Here is a 14,753-nt window from a genome sequence, read left to right as displayed (position 1 = left end):
CACTAGTAAACCATGTACATGGGAAGAAGGATCACAAGAACACCACACAACAAAGGCATAAGATTGGCCAATGCCTAAACTTGCCAAATGTGCTTTCACATTCTTTAGACTTGTTGAGTTTTCAATAGTAGACATGCCCTTTGAGCCGCCATTGCTTGCTGTGTATAATTGAATTTTTACAACAGCAGCTGCAAAATGTGTATCTGAAGATGAAATGATATGAAAAAGCAAGGAAAGGCTCAAAAAACTTAGAATTTTGTGCATAATTGATGATGTTGAAGGAGAATTTGCACATGAAAAGGCTCAATGTGGGAGGTGTAGTAGGAGCTAGACCAAACGATCCATTTGTAACATGCAACGAATTGGATGATGCTCCAACATTTTGTGCAACAAGGCTTGTAGGCCTAACTTCGAAACCAAATACAATATTCCAAATTTGTTTGGCAACCAAAGCATGCTTGATCATGTATGTGCACATTGGATAATTTGTGCCATCCAAATTTTTCTGAGTCCCAAAACATATTTAACAAGCCATTCTAAGCTCCCATTGCTTGCTGTATATAGCTGAATTTTTACAACAGCGGTTGCCAAATGTGCATCTAAAGATGCAATAGTATGAAAAAGCAAGGAAAAGCCAAAAAAACTTGGAATTTTGCGAACAATTGATGATGTTGAAGGAGAATTTTCACCTAAAAAGTCCCAACATCCCCAAATGTTGATGAAAATGATAAAATTGACCTTGATTTTGATGAATTAGGAAAATTTTCAAAAAATACCAATTTTTTAAAACAAAACTTGGTGAAATTTAAGCTCAAATGTGAAAAGCCCCAAATTTTTTATGTGAGATTGGGCAATCTTCAGCTTTGAATGAAAAATCCCCAAAATTTTGGTGAAATGTGATGGCTTGATGAGAAAGCCCCAAATTTTGGGTCAATTTGAGAGAAAATTTTAAGATTCTTAAGCAAATTTTTTAATCATGTATATTTTGAGGTATTAGGGGCTTGACTCAAAGGCTAAATAAAGTCAATGTGACATTAACTTGAAATGTTAATTTTGTAAGTCTCAGGTTGACTTGAGTTTGGCATGGCTTGTCCGAGCGACATGGTTGCATGCATTAACTACTTATCAGTGTGAGGCGACAAGAGTGGTCGCTATAGGTTGGTGTAGTGTGCATGTCAAATGTGATTGCCGAGTTGCAAGTGTTATGCAAATGTGGCACTAGCTGACAAAACTACAATGTGCAAGTAGGAATTTTTGGTTGGCAAGCAAGATAAGCAATGGATAAGCAAGTGATGGGATTAGAATTGGTGATGTCGAAGTAACAGATGGCAAGTCTCCACGTAGCTAGCACAACTGAAGTTTGTATAGCATTAGCTGGTAAGGAGGTGAGCAATTGAGCTCGAGGCTCAATGGTGGTAGCAACTTGCAAGCTGAGTGGCAACTGAAAAGAGATATGGCTTTGATATCATTATTAGGTTAGGATTCAATAGCATGTGCACACACAATAAACAAAGCGAATAGCAAGAGAGAAGAGAGGTGTTGGAATGTCACATCCATTAATGTAAGAATGATAATGAAAGTACAATCCCTGAGGTACTTAAGTCTAAAGTACCATACCCACTAGGGAAGACACCCTTTTCCAGCTAGAAGGTAAAAAGTGTTTGTGCATAAGAGAGCATTCACACCAAAGCTACGGAGGAAAACAATAAGCATAACAATTAGCTCTTTGAACAGCCCCAAAACTAAAGAATTACCAACGTTTGTGTCCCATAAGCGAACACCCAAACTTTGGGAGGATCCACATCTACAAATAGGAGGCTGCCCAGCCGCTTGCTACATCTCTTGTTTTACAAGTTACCCTAGTTCATCCCCTATCATTACATGGCTGCCAACTCCTCCTTTTGCTGCTTTACCCACCAATTTCTCATCACCTCTAGCTGCTGTTGCAATCATTTGAAGGCTGCCCACGCTTGTGTTTGGTTCCAGCTGCTATCACATCACTCCAACCCTATTCAATTCTTCCAGCCTCTATTCGAGTGTTCCTAGCTGCTGCCCTAACCAATATGACGTTTTCATCCATACAAGCTGCCTTGCTGCTGTTTGTTTACTGGAGCAGTTTTCAGCATTGGCCTGATCTGTGTTTACATCCATAGCAGGCCTGATCTGTGTTTTCATCCACAAAGGTAAGAAATAACTAACAAATCCTCCTTGGCTCGCGAGTGACAAAACCCGTGACATGTGACACAAAAACAAGGAAATGGAAAGGTCTTACCTTGTAGAGTCAGTGTTTAAACTCATGCAATGATTTTAGAGAGAAGATACATAAGTAAGAGGGGTGTAACATGAGTATGGTCACGTCATGGTATACTAACAAGTGCAAAGACCCAAAGTAGGACATGGTTCAAGGGTGTATGTGCATGGCTCAAAGGCTTTGGACACATGATCAGAGGTCAAATACCCAAGTAGAGCTTTCATGCTCAACTTAAAGGTCATGGGAATTGAAAAGAAAAAGGGAAAAAAGTACAACTCATTTCATATTAAAATCTCACCAAAGAACCCGACACAATTATTTGATAAGTGATGGAAAGATCTTAGTGAATGCATGTGGTGGCCAATGTCTAATTCTAACCACCTAATTTTTGTAAAAATTTTCACTTTTAAATATTATTTTAATTAAAAAATTAACAAGATTAAAATCCCCTCTTGATGTTGATGTCAAGGGTATTATGATCCACATGGACTACTTGTGACGGCAGTACCAAACATTGGATATTGGCATGCACTTTTACACACAATAATGTGTGTTCATACACATAGGTAAATAATAACTAACAAACCCCCCTTCGGTTCATGGGTGGCTAAACCCATGACATGAAACACAAAAGCAAAGGAAATGGAAAGGTCTTACCTCATTATCTCATGCAATGATTCTAGAGAAGAGATAGATAAGTAAGAGAGATGTAACATGAACATGGTCATAACATGGTGTGCTAACAAGCTCAAGGACCTAAAGTAGAACATAGCTCAAAAGTACGTATGCATGGGTCATAAGCCAACATGGCTCAAAGGCACTAGGCAAATGACCAACGGTCAAATACCCAAGTATAGCTTTCAAGCTCAACTCAAAGGTTATGAGAATTGGTTACAAACCCCCTTGAATGAGATATGAGATAACTCCTCCAAGAATTGTAATGAAAAGGGAAAAAGAAAGCACAACTCATTTCATATTAAAATCTCATCAATGGATCCCACACAATTATTTGATAAGTGATAGAAAGGTCTTAGTGCATGCGTGTGTATGGCCAATGTCTAATTCTAATCACCTAATTTTTAACTAATTTTTGTAATAGTTTTTAATTGTTTTAATTTTTAAAAATTAAGACTATTTTGATTTAAAGAATTTAATGAGATTAAAATCCCCACTTCATCTTAACATCAAGGATATCGTGATCCACATTGACTATTTGTAATGGTGGTGCTAAGCACTAGAGGTTGGTAGGTCATTCTATGTCCAATTTTGAAGGCCAGCGCTCGAGTGGTTTCTAATGTATTGTTGAAGACCTTGATTGGATATTAAAGGACTCCAGCATGAAGAGCATCAAATTTTGTTGATGAAATTTTAAGAATTAAAGCTAGATTGAAAAAGGTCCAAACTTATGTGAACTAGCTCCAAATGAAAAAACATTTTAATTTAATTGAATAAGGTTTATTTAAAAAAACATTGTCATGATCAATAGGTGGACAATGGGCCATGTGGATGAAGGGCAAATAAGGTGGATAATATGGCAAACTGGAAACGTTTGATGCAACAAGGTCAGCAATAGAGACACTTCCCATGGGCTAAGGGTAATGTGTAGCAAGAGTGGTAGTTCACATGTTGGATAGGTGACATGTAGATTGACACTTGGAAAGGACCACATGGTACCACTCAGGTTTGGTGACAATGGGGGGATAACAACGACGTTTGGCCATTGGTGTGGTCAATGTGGGGAATAAGATGACTCATAGCAGTTTGGATGCTGGACAAAGATGACAATTGTCACAAACCCATGGTGAATACCACAGAGGGCATGATCATGGATGAAAGGTCAACGCGTACGTAGAGTAGGGTGCAAGGCTTGAGACGACCAATGCAAGCAGCTCAAGCAGCACTAGAAGTAGAGGTGCACAACAACTTCCTTTTTAGTAGTAGGGTGGAGCTGCTAGGGCACAGTTGATTTAAACTACTTTTTTGGGGGGGAGAGAGAGAGAGAGAGATTAATGTCTACATAAGGCCAATGTGGCCCAAGAGACAAAATCCAAAGTACATCCATGTCTAATGTCATCTCATCAATAAGGTGAAGATAACATTAAAATAACTGGCCTATGAAACAATGCTGAAAATAATTGTATAATGGGACTATGTTAGGGTAGAACCATGTCTAGTGTTGTCCCGTTGGTAGAAAATAGGCTGTAGCTGATCTCAAGATTTTTATATGATCTTAGCTATGATGTGGTTTCTAATTGCTCCATTGATATACTGGTGGTGACTCTTCGGTGTCTGATGATAATGGCTCTAATCAGGCTGTGGTGTGACCTCCACAGACGGGGTCATCGTGCTCGATGACGTGAAATGGCTCTATATGTGACTCCATGGCATGGAATGTAAGGTGTTTGGCAAGATGGCTCTATCTCTGCTGGACTAGTGGTGTTAGTTGGATAGGGTCTATGGAAAAAGTTTGTTAATGCTCTCTGTGTGGGTGCTTCTGGGCGAGCTGGCCTCGTCTCAGAGTAGTTCTATGCAGCACCTTTGGAGCTCTAGGAGGAAAAGACCTAGGCATCTCCGGTCCTTGTACTCCATGATATGACGAAGAGGTCCAAAACCATCACGGAAGAGGCAATGGTACTGTCCTTGTAAGTCTTAGTATATTGTACATTAACATATGTGGTGCTTTGTTTCAGGCTCTCGGCCACAAAGCTAGCATTCTCTGCTAGGGTATTTGTCCCTCTGCTTGTCTCCATTTGTAGCCTATAAGAGGCAGTGTGAATCTGTTTGATAGTAGCCCGTATGCTATGGGAGAGATGGGTGTCCATGTATGGTAGCTGAATAGTGAAACCATCATGAGAGAGACACAAGAAGTGACTCTTATAGAACTCCATCCTCGATCCTAGGGGCAGTGGTGGATGGGTCCATGTCCTTGTTTCAATCCTCAAAATATCAGCTCTGATCACCTAATTCAACTTTGGTTGGTGGTTGAGAGAAAGTGCAGGATAGTCAAGGTTGCAGTCATAAGGCGGAAGATAGTTAATATCCAAACCATGTATGCTCGCCAAATGCTAAGCAGGCTCACAGAGAGAGAGAGAGAGAGAGAGAGAGAGAGAGAGAGAGAGAGAGACTTTGACCCTTAATGTTAAGTGGTGTAAAATCTATTTACACCTAGGCACAGACTTTTACACACAATGATGTGTATTCATACACGATAGTAAATAGTCACTAATAGATTTCTTGTGGCAACATCAGGCTTCATGTCTCCTGGTAGCATGTTTTGTTAAATATCCCAAGTCATTATTCATGCAATAAAGCATTGTGCACAAAAAGGAGTCCATGAGATAGTAGCCATAATGTCGTAGTACTCTCAAATTTAGGGGTTTTAATAATTCCACATATCATGATGATAAGACTACTTGTGGTTCTCATCCACTTCAAGCTGAATTGCGGCAATGGGACAATACAATTGCCTTGTTGCATGACACACGTGACAGATCTTTGTAAAACCTTGTTGCTAGGTGTAATGGGTTTCACTTATCATCACAATGCATACAAGAACTATTGGAGAATGGGTGGTCTTGCGCATGCGTAATCATACAACTCTCCCTATACAATGTGAGTAAACTACTATCTTCATCTACTAGATTGTGCACCCTTGTGGTTGAGTTGTATTTTCAAGTGTGGATAGATGACAGCCTTATCACATATCAAAGATTTTATTGCATGTAAACAGTAGTTACCTTTCACATCAAAATTTTCAGCATGTGGTGAGAATGGCTATTTACCTAGTCTTGACATGTGCTCAAGAAGAGGAACCCTTTGGATGGAATAGCATTGTCCTCCCTAGTCGAAAGGTAATGGCCTAGCAATTGAAAACTTGTAATCGTGAGGTTGTGGGTTCAAGTCTTACCGGATGCATCACTTGTTTAGACACCCACATTCACATGATGTATTCTGTAAATGTTTGGGTTCTAATCTGCTCTAAGACTCGGTTCACTGTCCTTCCTATAGTTACCAAGAAGAGTTATAGTGTGATCAAGCTCTAGTATTCATCCACCTTGTGAGCTATCTTATTTGTGCATAGGAACAAAGCCAACATGACTCTTGCCCACTTTCTTGGATAGTATTTAGTGGGGAGGCATCTTCTCCTACTCAAAGAAAAAAAAACATTATGAGGCAAAGCTTGAAGTCAAAGGCTTGAAGAGATTGGGATTAAATCCTTAGATCAATCAAAGGAGCCACAAAGCAAGTTATTTTGGGCCAACATTATTTGATTTGGAGAGCCAAACATGATAATGGCTCTTGGATACCTTTTAAGTTGTGATTGGTAAATGAATATACTCTTGGTGGCACTTTCACCAACATATGATAATCTCTACATGTCTACAATTTCCAAGTCTTGTTTCGCAAATTGTTGTTTCTACAATAGGTAGCAAACTGAAGGATGTTTCACAGATATTGAACTAGACAATGCCTGAAAGCCTTGGGCAGATGGAAAACCTCCATGTAGGAATAGACTTGAAAAACATAGCATTGATGACGATAACTCATGCTTAGCATCATCAGCAATGACTATGCACTGGGAAACACGCCTTGGTCAAATTTAGGCTAAAGAGGCAACCATGTGAAAATCTCCACGACTGGTGGCCAAGTACACTTGCATCCATGATATATGAGCTGATTGCTGAAATTTTAGATTGTAGAACCAAAGTAACTATCCATCGATGGTTGCACCCAAGACATATGGTTTTACTCTTAAAAGGTAAATAAATGACAACATAGCAAATACCCATATTGCTAGAGACTATGCAAATATGATGAAATTAGGTTTGAGAATGGTGTATGTCATTTACGGGTTGTATTTGGATGAACCTACGCATTGCATAATTAGTGAAGACATGTTAATGTCCTGTGCTTTGGGGAAATCTGTAAGAGGCTGTAAGAGGTGAAAATCCCATCTTGGCATAATTTGGAAAAAAAATTACCATTGAAGCAACAGTTGTTTGTTCGGAGATGTATGGTTTGTACAAATGGGCATAAACTAACAAAATGTGGCATTGCCTCACCCAATGGTTGAGAAGCTCACATGCTCCAAAGATAATCCCACATCCCCTTTCGAACTCCTTGGCCACTGCAGACTTCCTTGGACAATTCCAGCACATTGATTTTGGCAAATTCTTCTAGTTATTTGGTGATTTGTCATCTCAACTATGAGAATACTCCAAATTCTTCACTGGTCTAGATTTTGGGTGTTTGGACAATTTGGACAACTTGATGAAGAGTACCTACGATTCTCTTTTGAGGGTGGTCTTACCAATTCCATGGTAAGCTACTCCCCATAATTGAAAACTCCCACCAAGAAATCTGTTACCTGCCTACTCCCTATGGTAAAGTGAGCTTACCTTCTACTTTTAACACTCTCCCTTTGACATGGACAGTGTTTTGAAGCTCTTAACTTTGTACTTCCTGGTTGGATTCCACACCTTTTGTGGTGTCCACATGGGTTTTAAATGTGCTTGTCATGTTAGCCTTAAAGCCTTATGTGAATTTGATGAGTCATGATACAATAAACATGTGGGGGGCAGACAAAGAGAGAATGTTAAGAGGTAGAAGGAATAGGATGTCATAAGGAGGGAGGTCGACAGATACAATAGGGCTGAGCATTTGTTGGTTATGTTCTATATATAGCTACTTTTGGTGCATCATTGACAAACATACAGTATGTACGTACAATTGGCTTAGATCACATGACCAGTCAGGTCGAGTGATTCAAAAGGGCAAGAAGGAGATATGATGAAGCAGCAACTCCAAAATGGGGTATGAGGGGGATGCAGAGAAGGCAGAAGGGGAGGACGTTATGATAGTGCCCCATGGACGAGGGCAGAGAGCAGTTGAGCTAGTGGAGAGGCAAGGAAAAAAGTCGTTCGCCTGCTAGCTGGGGAGTTGGGAGCAGTGCAGCAGCCACTGGAGGGAAGAATAGAGGAGTTCTCTCTTCTATTATGGATGTAGAAAAGTTACTAGGAATGCCTGACAGTGCATTACATTACCAAAGCAAAAGTAGCATGAAATAAAGCATTTAGATTTCCCTTTTCAGCAGGCACAAGCAAGGAGTCAAGTAGAACTTTACTTTAAGAACTTCTGCTGCAACTCTGAATCGAATGTCTTCATAACCTCCCAGAACATCTGAATGACAGGATGATTCTGCAAAAACAAAGCAATCATTTGGCACAAATGATGACACAGATAAAGATGCAAGCTGTGTTTTCAGTGCTAGAAAGTAGATTTCTCACCTCATTGTAACCACCCGAATAATGTGCATTGGAGCGAAGGTCATCCACATTCATCCCCTCAAGTGAACCCGAAATAAGAACCTAAATAAGATGACATTGGAATCTTTCAACATAAGGCAGGATGCATGACAACATTTGACATTTGTGTTTTCAAAATTAACCTTACTGAAGCCAGTAAAAAAGTTGCAATCATGCCTGCAGCTCATGTTCATTGAACATGTCAATCCACTTAGTTTGTATAAGCTGCTGAAATCCACGCAAGAAATGGTAGCTTTGGTGACGAATCTGGACCATGTCAACACTCAATGGTGTTGGCTAAAAGTGATCTATATCATCAAGCAGATATCTCAACAACCATAAGGATGGTCAGAAAAATTTATACCTGGTTATTTAGGCGGTGATTTGCCACCAAATGAATGTATCGAATGACATTATCATTTGTAACTGGAATATCTTTTCCACCAGGAAGCAGTTCAACCTGGACTTGCTCACCATACTCATTGTTCTCAATTGCAAAATATAGGCCTAGCTGTGTGAGATCTCCATCATAGCGCTGTACATTTAGGGTAACAAATGTGGTGTAAGGGCACCTAACTTGGCTATTTACCAATTAAAGAATCCATAAAAGACCCAACTTCACTATCTCCATTATTACTCAAACTTGTAGAATCCATGAGGTATATGGAGAAATGTAAAGTCAACCACACCTTCAGAAATAAAAGACTGCGGTAGAGTTCTGGATCAAGGGATGACAAGTCATGTAGGTAGTTATGCCTGCATCAAATGCCCATAAGTAAAGAAGAATTACAGCCACTTTGGGATTGGTTTGAGTTTTCAAAGGCCGCAATCCAACTAAAATAAAACTACATGCATGTGCACCCATGTGCAAGCATGCACGTGCGCGTGCACACACACACAAAGGTCCTGATATCCACAAGCACACACACACACAGGCCCATGCACACGGCATACATCTACTGCTTTTTGTAGGGCATGCATGCATATACCTAAAGGTCTTGAACCTTACTTTCTTTTCAGCTTGCTCAAAAAGAAAGTTGCAAAAGGTATATCTACCAAAATTCCCTCAAACATAGCCTGCACAGCAAAAGATCATCCTTGAGCACTTTCTATAATGTAGGTATTTTCTGCACTTACAAATTAATACGGAGGGCATAAAATTGCCAAACAATGGACTAGTGATAAAAAAACAAATACAAACCTTTCCAAGGATCTTGCCAAGAAATTCAAAGTACTGAAGATGCTCATCATGCACCATGTCAGATGCAGGATTTGGGTATAAAAGATGATCGGGTGTCTCCTGCACATTTTTTAGGGAAACATTTTCAGACAAAGAGCTTAGGACTTCTAAAAATCTTTTTTCTGAGAAACTTCTAAAATAATCTTGAAGAAGTAACATTAGAACAACACATGAGAAACCCTACTCTTTTACACCAAACAAAACCTCTTGCATGCTTGCACACATTCCTTTTTAAAGACCAGCATCAAGTTTTATAGCATTGTCATGGAAAGAGAGTTGGAGGAAAGGTATCAAGAAACGAGACTGCTGGATGAGCATTCACTTCCTAAACATCCTGAGTCTAGCCTAAACTTGGTGGTTGACGGCATACCAACAAAAGAAGAAATGGGACTGGGAGATGAGACTATATATTTACTTTCGAAAAATGCTAACAGTCTGCCCCTAAAAATTGGTGGCTGGGATACCCACAAAGAGTTCCTCAATCCCTCCCAAGACCTCCTGCTCAGCAGCAGCATTGATAACAAGCATGGATATCATCAAGTCAGGAGTAATTATTTAGGATATCTGCAAGATCTCTTTTAGGATTTCATTTGGATGACTGATGGACATGATTTTAGACGAAATAATCAGCACTAGGAAACGCACAAAAGGCAAAGGAAGAAAGGGGAAGATCAAGGCAACAAGTTACATTGGCATTGTTTGTGTTCATAAACAGCTCCGCTCGCAAACCAAAAAGCAGTGGGCCTTGATCACGTAGGGATGGATCCTTGTCCCTCAATGAGCTTGCAAGGAGGACTACTTGAGTATTCAATTGGGTAATTGCCTAAACTTACACAAACACACCTTGTGACATGGTTGGCTCTCTCTCTCTCTCTCTCTCTCTCTCTCTCTCTCTCTCTCTCTCTCTCCAGCATTGGACTACTTGATAGGCTCACCAACATTGATACTAGACATCCAAAACTTTAGATATCTAAGAGACTAATTGGCATAGCAGCAGATCATGCTATTTTGACACTCATGCTCACTTGTGTACATATGAAACATGAAACACCATGCCTCCCTAAACATCTCAAATACTACTTTACAGAAGACACCTCACACATCTACACTGGTTCTCTGCAGACCAGTTTACATACATTGGACTTGAGTAGATCGTTGGAAGAATGTACAAGGGATTTAGTAAAGGCCATACATGGATCAGCCATGTATGCATTCCCACACACCTTGCCCTGATGTAGACCCACACGATCTACTACTCCCCAAAATAGCCGGTATGATGATGAGTGTAGAGTCACACGAGCTCGCCCACAGAGGGAAGTGGAGCTAGGCACTCAGACACATCGCCAAGCAAAGGCGTTCTTCAAACACCTTGTGCGGAAGAAGAAACGAGACTACTTAGCGAAAGCAGAAGCAGAGATATATCAGCTATTTTTGGGACGGGATAGCAAAAGAGGATGGAAGATGTTCCATGAAAGACAACCTCCCATACAGATTACATCACCAGATGCATGGCTTGACTATGGGAGACAGCTGTATAACCTGCCAAGACAGCCACCTATGCAGCCCCCACAAGCTTGTAGGCCAACACAGTGGTCATTCTTCACATGGAAATGGTTAGGGATGCAATTTGTAGATTACAAAATGGGAGGGCACAGGATGAAGATGGACTAGTAGCAGAACATTTCTCACATGCTTGTGACATATTAGCAACCATATTAGCACATATGTTCAATAGAGCAGTATGTGAACGTTTCCCTATGAGTTGCTCAGACAATACTATAATCCCGCTATTTAAAAAAGGTGATCCCCTGATTCCTAGCAACTATAGGACTATCATGATCGGTCATACTTTGGCCAAGATATATGAATCTATATTGGAGCATGAACTCAGTGAGTGGGCTGAAATGCAAGGCAAGAGAGCACAAAGACAGGCAGGTTTCAAACGAGGATATACCATGCTGGACCATATTCTCACACTTAGAGCCATTATTGAGGAGGGTCGAACCCGAGGATTTATTGTTGCTTTGTAGACTTTCGCAAAGCTTTTGATACAGTGCCTCGTACAAGCATCATGCAGAGATTGCAGGACATTGGAGCACCAAAGGGTATACGATGGGGTGTCTATGCATTGTATGAGGTAGTGACAAGTCATGTACGAGAACCTGGGGGGCTATCAGAGAGGATTGACAATACCATAGGAGTGAAACAAGGATGTCCACTTTCACCCACATTGTTTGGTCTATACATAGATGAAGTGTCTGATTACATAGACCGAGGAGGAGGAGCTAGAGCCAGCCTGGCAGGGGTGCTGATACCGATATTACTTTATGCAAATGATATTGTTCTCATTTCAGATTCATCGGAGGGATTCCAGTGCCATCTAGATGCTTTGCACATCTTCTGTAGAGATAAAGACCCAGTGAACCTTGGGAAGACCAAAAGCATGGTTTTCAATACTTCGGCAGCATGGGTGACTAGATCTATGTACCAATTCACATTTGGGAGAGACATACTGGAGCATGTGAGGGAATATGTCTATTTGGGAGTCACCTTCTCTGGCCCACGTTTTTCATTGAGAGGGGCATCAGAGGCACGTCTGGCACGTGGATATGCAGCACTAGGGGCACTTGAGAGTCAATGTGCTCACATACAGTTCTAGGAGCCCCGCACAAAACTCTGGTTGTTTGACACCCTAGTCACACCTACATTACTATATGGAGCAGAGGTATGGGGTTGCAGCTTGTACCATAGGCGTCTTAGCCCACTCACTGATCAGATTGGAATAGAGAGGGATTATTATGATGGTTGGGATAGCGTGGAAAGGCCATTGATCATGATGATAGTACGCATGATTAGGAGTAAGCCCTCCACCCCACATCCCATTGTCAGAGCAGAGCTAGGGGCAACACCTATAGTTACGGATGCATTCTTCAAGGCAGTGACCTTTTGGCACAGACTATGGGAACTTTCACGCCATAGATACTCTAGATTGGCACTAACCTCATCTAGACAACTAGTAGCTGGAGGCGAGAAGAACTGTTGGTTTTCACAGATGACTATTTGGATGAGCCTACATGGTTTGGATATTGACTATCTTCCATCTTTGGATTATAGCCTTGGCTGCCCTACACTTTCTCTCAGCCGATCAGAGTTGAACCAGGTGATCAGAGCTGATATCTTGAGGATTGAGACAGCAAGGACATGGATCCATCCACCACTCCCTCTAGGATCGAGGATGAAGTTCTACAGGAGTCATTTCTTGTCTCTCTCATGATGGTTTCACTATTCGACCAGCATATATGGACACCCATCTCTCCCATAGCGTACGGGTTGCTATCGGACAGATTCGCACCTCCTCACATAGGCTTCAGATGGAGACAGGCAGATGGACAAATACCCTAGCAGAGGATAGGATTTGCCAGCTCTGTGGTCAAGAGCCTGAGACGGAGGAGCACTACATATGTAGATGCATAGTATACTATGACATACAAGGATGATACCACTGCCTCTTCTGTAATGGATTTGGACCCCTTCGTCGCGTCATGGAGTACGAGGACCAGAGATGCCTAGGTCTTTTCCTCCTGGAGCTCGACAAGCACCAAACTGCACTACAGCGAGACAAGAGGCCAGCTCACCCAGAGAAACACACATAGAGAGCAGTGACAGACTTCTTCTACAGAGCCGACCCTACTGACACTACCAACCTAGCAGAGACAGAGCCACTCCGTCAGACACCTTACAGGCCACACCGTGGTGTCACATTGGATAGAGCCACTTCCCTTCGTCGAGCACGACGACCCCGTCAACTAGGACCATATCCAAGGAGGCCACACCACAGTCGGATTAGAGCCATTATCACGAGACACCGCAAACTCACCACCAGGCATATCAGTGAAGCAACTAGGGACCGCATCATAGCTGAGATCATGGGCAGGTCTTGAGATCAGCTACAACCCATAGTCCCCACCACACTTTTATACATGGTTCTATCAAATCTGGTTCTCCTTTCCTTTCCTTTTCTTTTCTATCGATGGAATAACACTACACATGGTTCAACCCTAGTATAGTCCCATCATATAGTTATTTTCAGTATTGTTTCATAGGCCACCCACTTATTTGTAATGTTATCTTTACCTTACTGATGAGATGACATTAGACATGGATGTACTCTGGATTTTGTCTCATAGGCCACATTGGCCTTATGTAGACGTTAATATATCTTTCTTTCTTTCTCTCTCTCTCTAGGCAAGTTAGCCCGATAACAAGGGGACTATTTGGGCAATGGATGATGTTGAAGGCTATATCTGATACAAGACTCCATAGGGTAACTTTTATGGGTTGGGTCTCATACTTGATATCTCCCAAAGTAAGAGGTCAACCATCAATTACTTCTACACATACTAGCTTTGCTTTCCTTAGAAGTTGTATACCATGTTGCTCTACAAATTTCTCATCCATGAAGCATGCTATGGCTCTAGAGTCTAACAAAGCTTGTCCATCTATCTATCTTCCCTCCAAGTGAATTTTTATTGGTAATCTACAAATAGGAGACGTTCTTTTGGGTCTCTTGAAGCTTTGTCCAACCACATGGTCTCTATTAAGGCTAGGTAGATTTCATTGTTTCCTGACAGTGATGGAGTAGTGGTGCCATGAATTCTCATCCTTCCTTTATTACAACAATATTTAGCTATGTGTCCCAACTAGCCACAATATATGCATAATATATCAATGCGCCGCCTTTGTTTTTCTTGAGCTATCAACGGCTTGAACCATGTAATATCAATTTGCATAGGATTTGCCTCAAATACTTGGTCTTCCTACGCGGTTGACTCTTCAAAAGTCTCCATTATGCTTGAATTCAAAGTAGCTTCTAGACGTCGTTCTTGTCTTCTCTTAAACAAGAAGTGGTCACATTCGATTGCTTGAGAGATAAGTTCACTAAGTGTATGCACCTTTG

General features: G+C 41.1%; 1 protein-coding gene across 1 annotated transcript in view; it reads right to left on the bottom strand.

Annotated features, from left to right (window-relative positions):
• Positions 1 to 14,753, bottom strand: part of UPL6 (ubiquitin protein ligase 6) — a 68,589-nt gene that overhangs the window by 13,818 nt on the left and 40,018 nt on the right. Inside the window, exons 17-23 of the mRNA XM_087686397.1 lie at positions 9,758 to 9,856; positions 9,566 to 9,633; positions 9,246 to 9,312; positions 8,921 to 9,091; positions 8,734 to 8,823; positions 8,539 to 8,619; positions 8,376 to 8,449 (exon numbers count right to left, since the gene is read on the bottom strand). Of these exons, the coding sequence (XP_087542523.1) occupies positions 8,376 to 8,449; positions 8,539 to 8,619; positions 8,734 to 8,823; positions 8,921 to 9,091; positions 9,246 to 9,312; positions 9,566 to 9,633; positions 9,758 to 9,856 (650 nt within the window). The remainder of the gene's footprint in view (positions 1 to 8,375; positions 8,450 to 8,538; positions 8,620 to 8,733; positions 8,824 to 8,920; positions 9,092 to 9,245; positions 9,313 to 9,565; positions 9,634 to 9,757; positions 9,857 to 14,753) is intronic.

Source organism: Lygodium microphyllum, chromosome 10 (genome assembly GCF_053477565.2).
Source record: "Lygodium microphyllum isolate KBCC chromosome 10, Lygodium_microphyllum_v1.1.10, whole genome shotgun sequence".
In the NCBI taxonomy this organism is placed as follows: Eukaryota; Viridiplantae; Streptophyta; class Polypodiopsida; order Schizaeales; family Lygodiaceae; genus Lygodium; species Lygodium microphyllum.
Note: the sequence above shows the minus strand (reverse complement) of the source record. Positions and strands in the feature narration are given on the sequence as shown.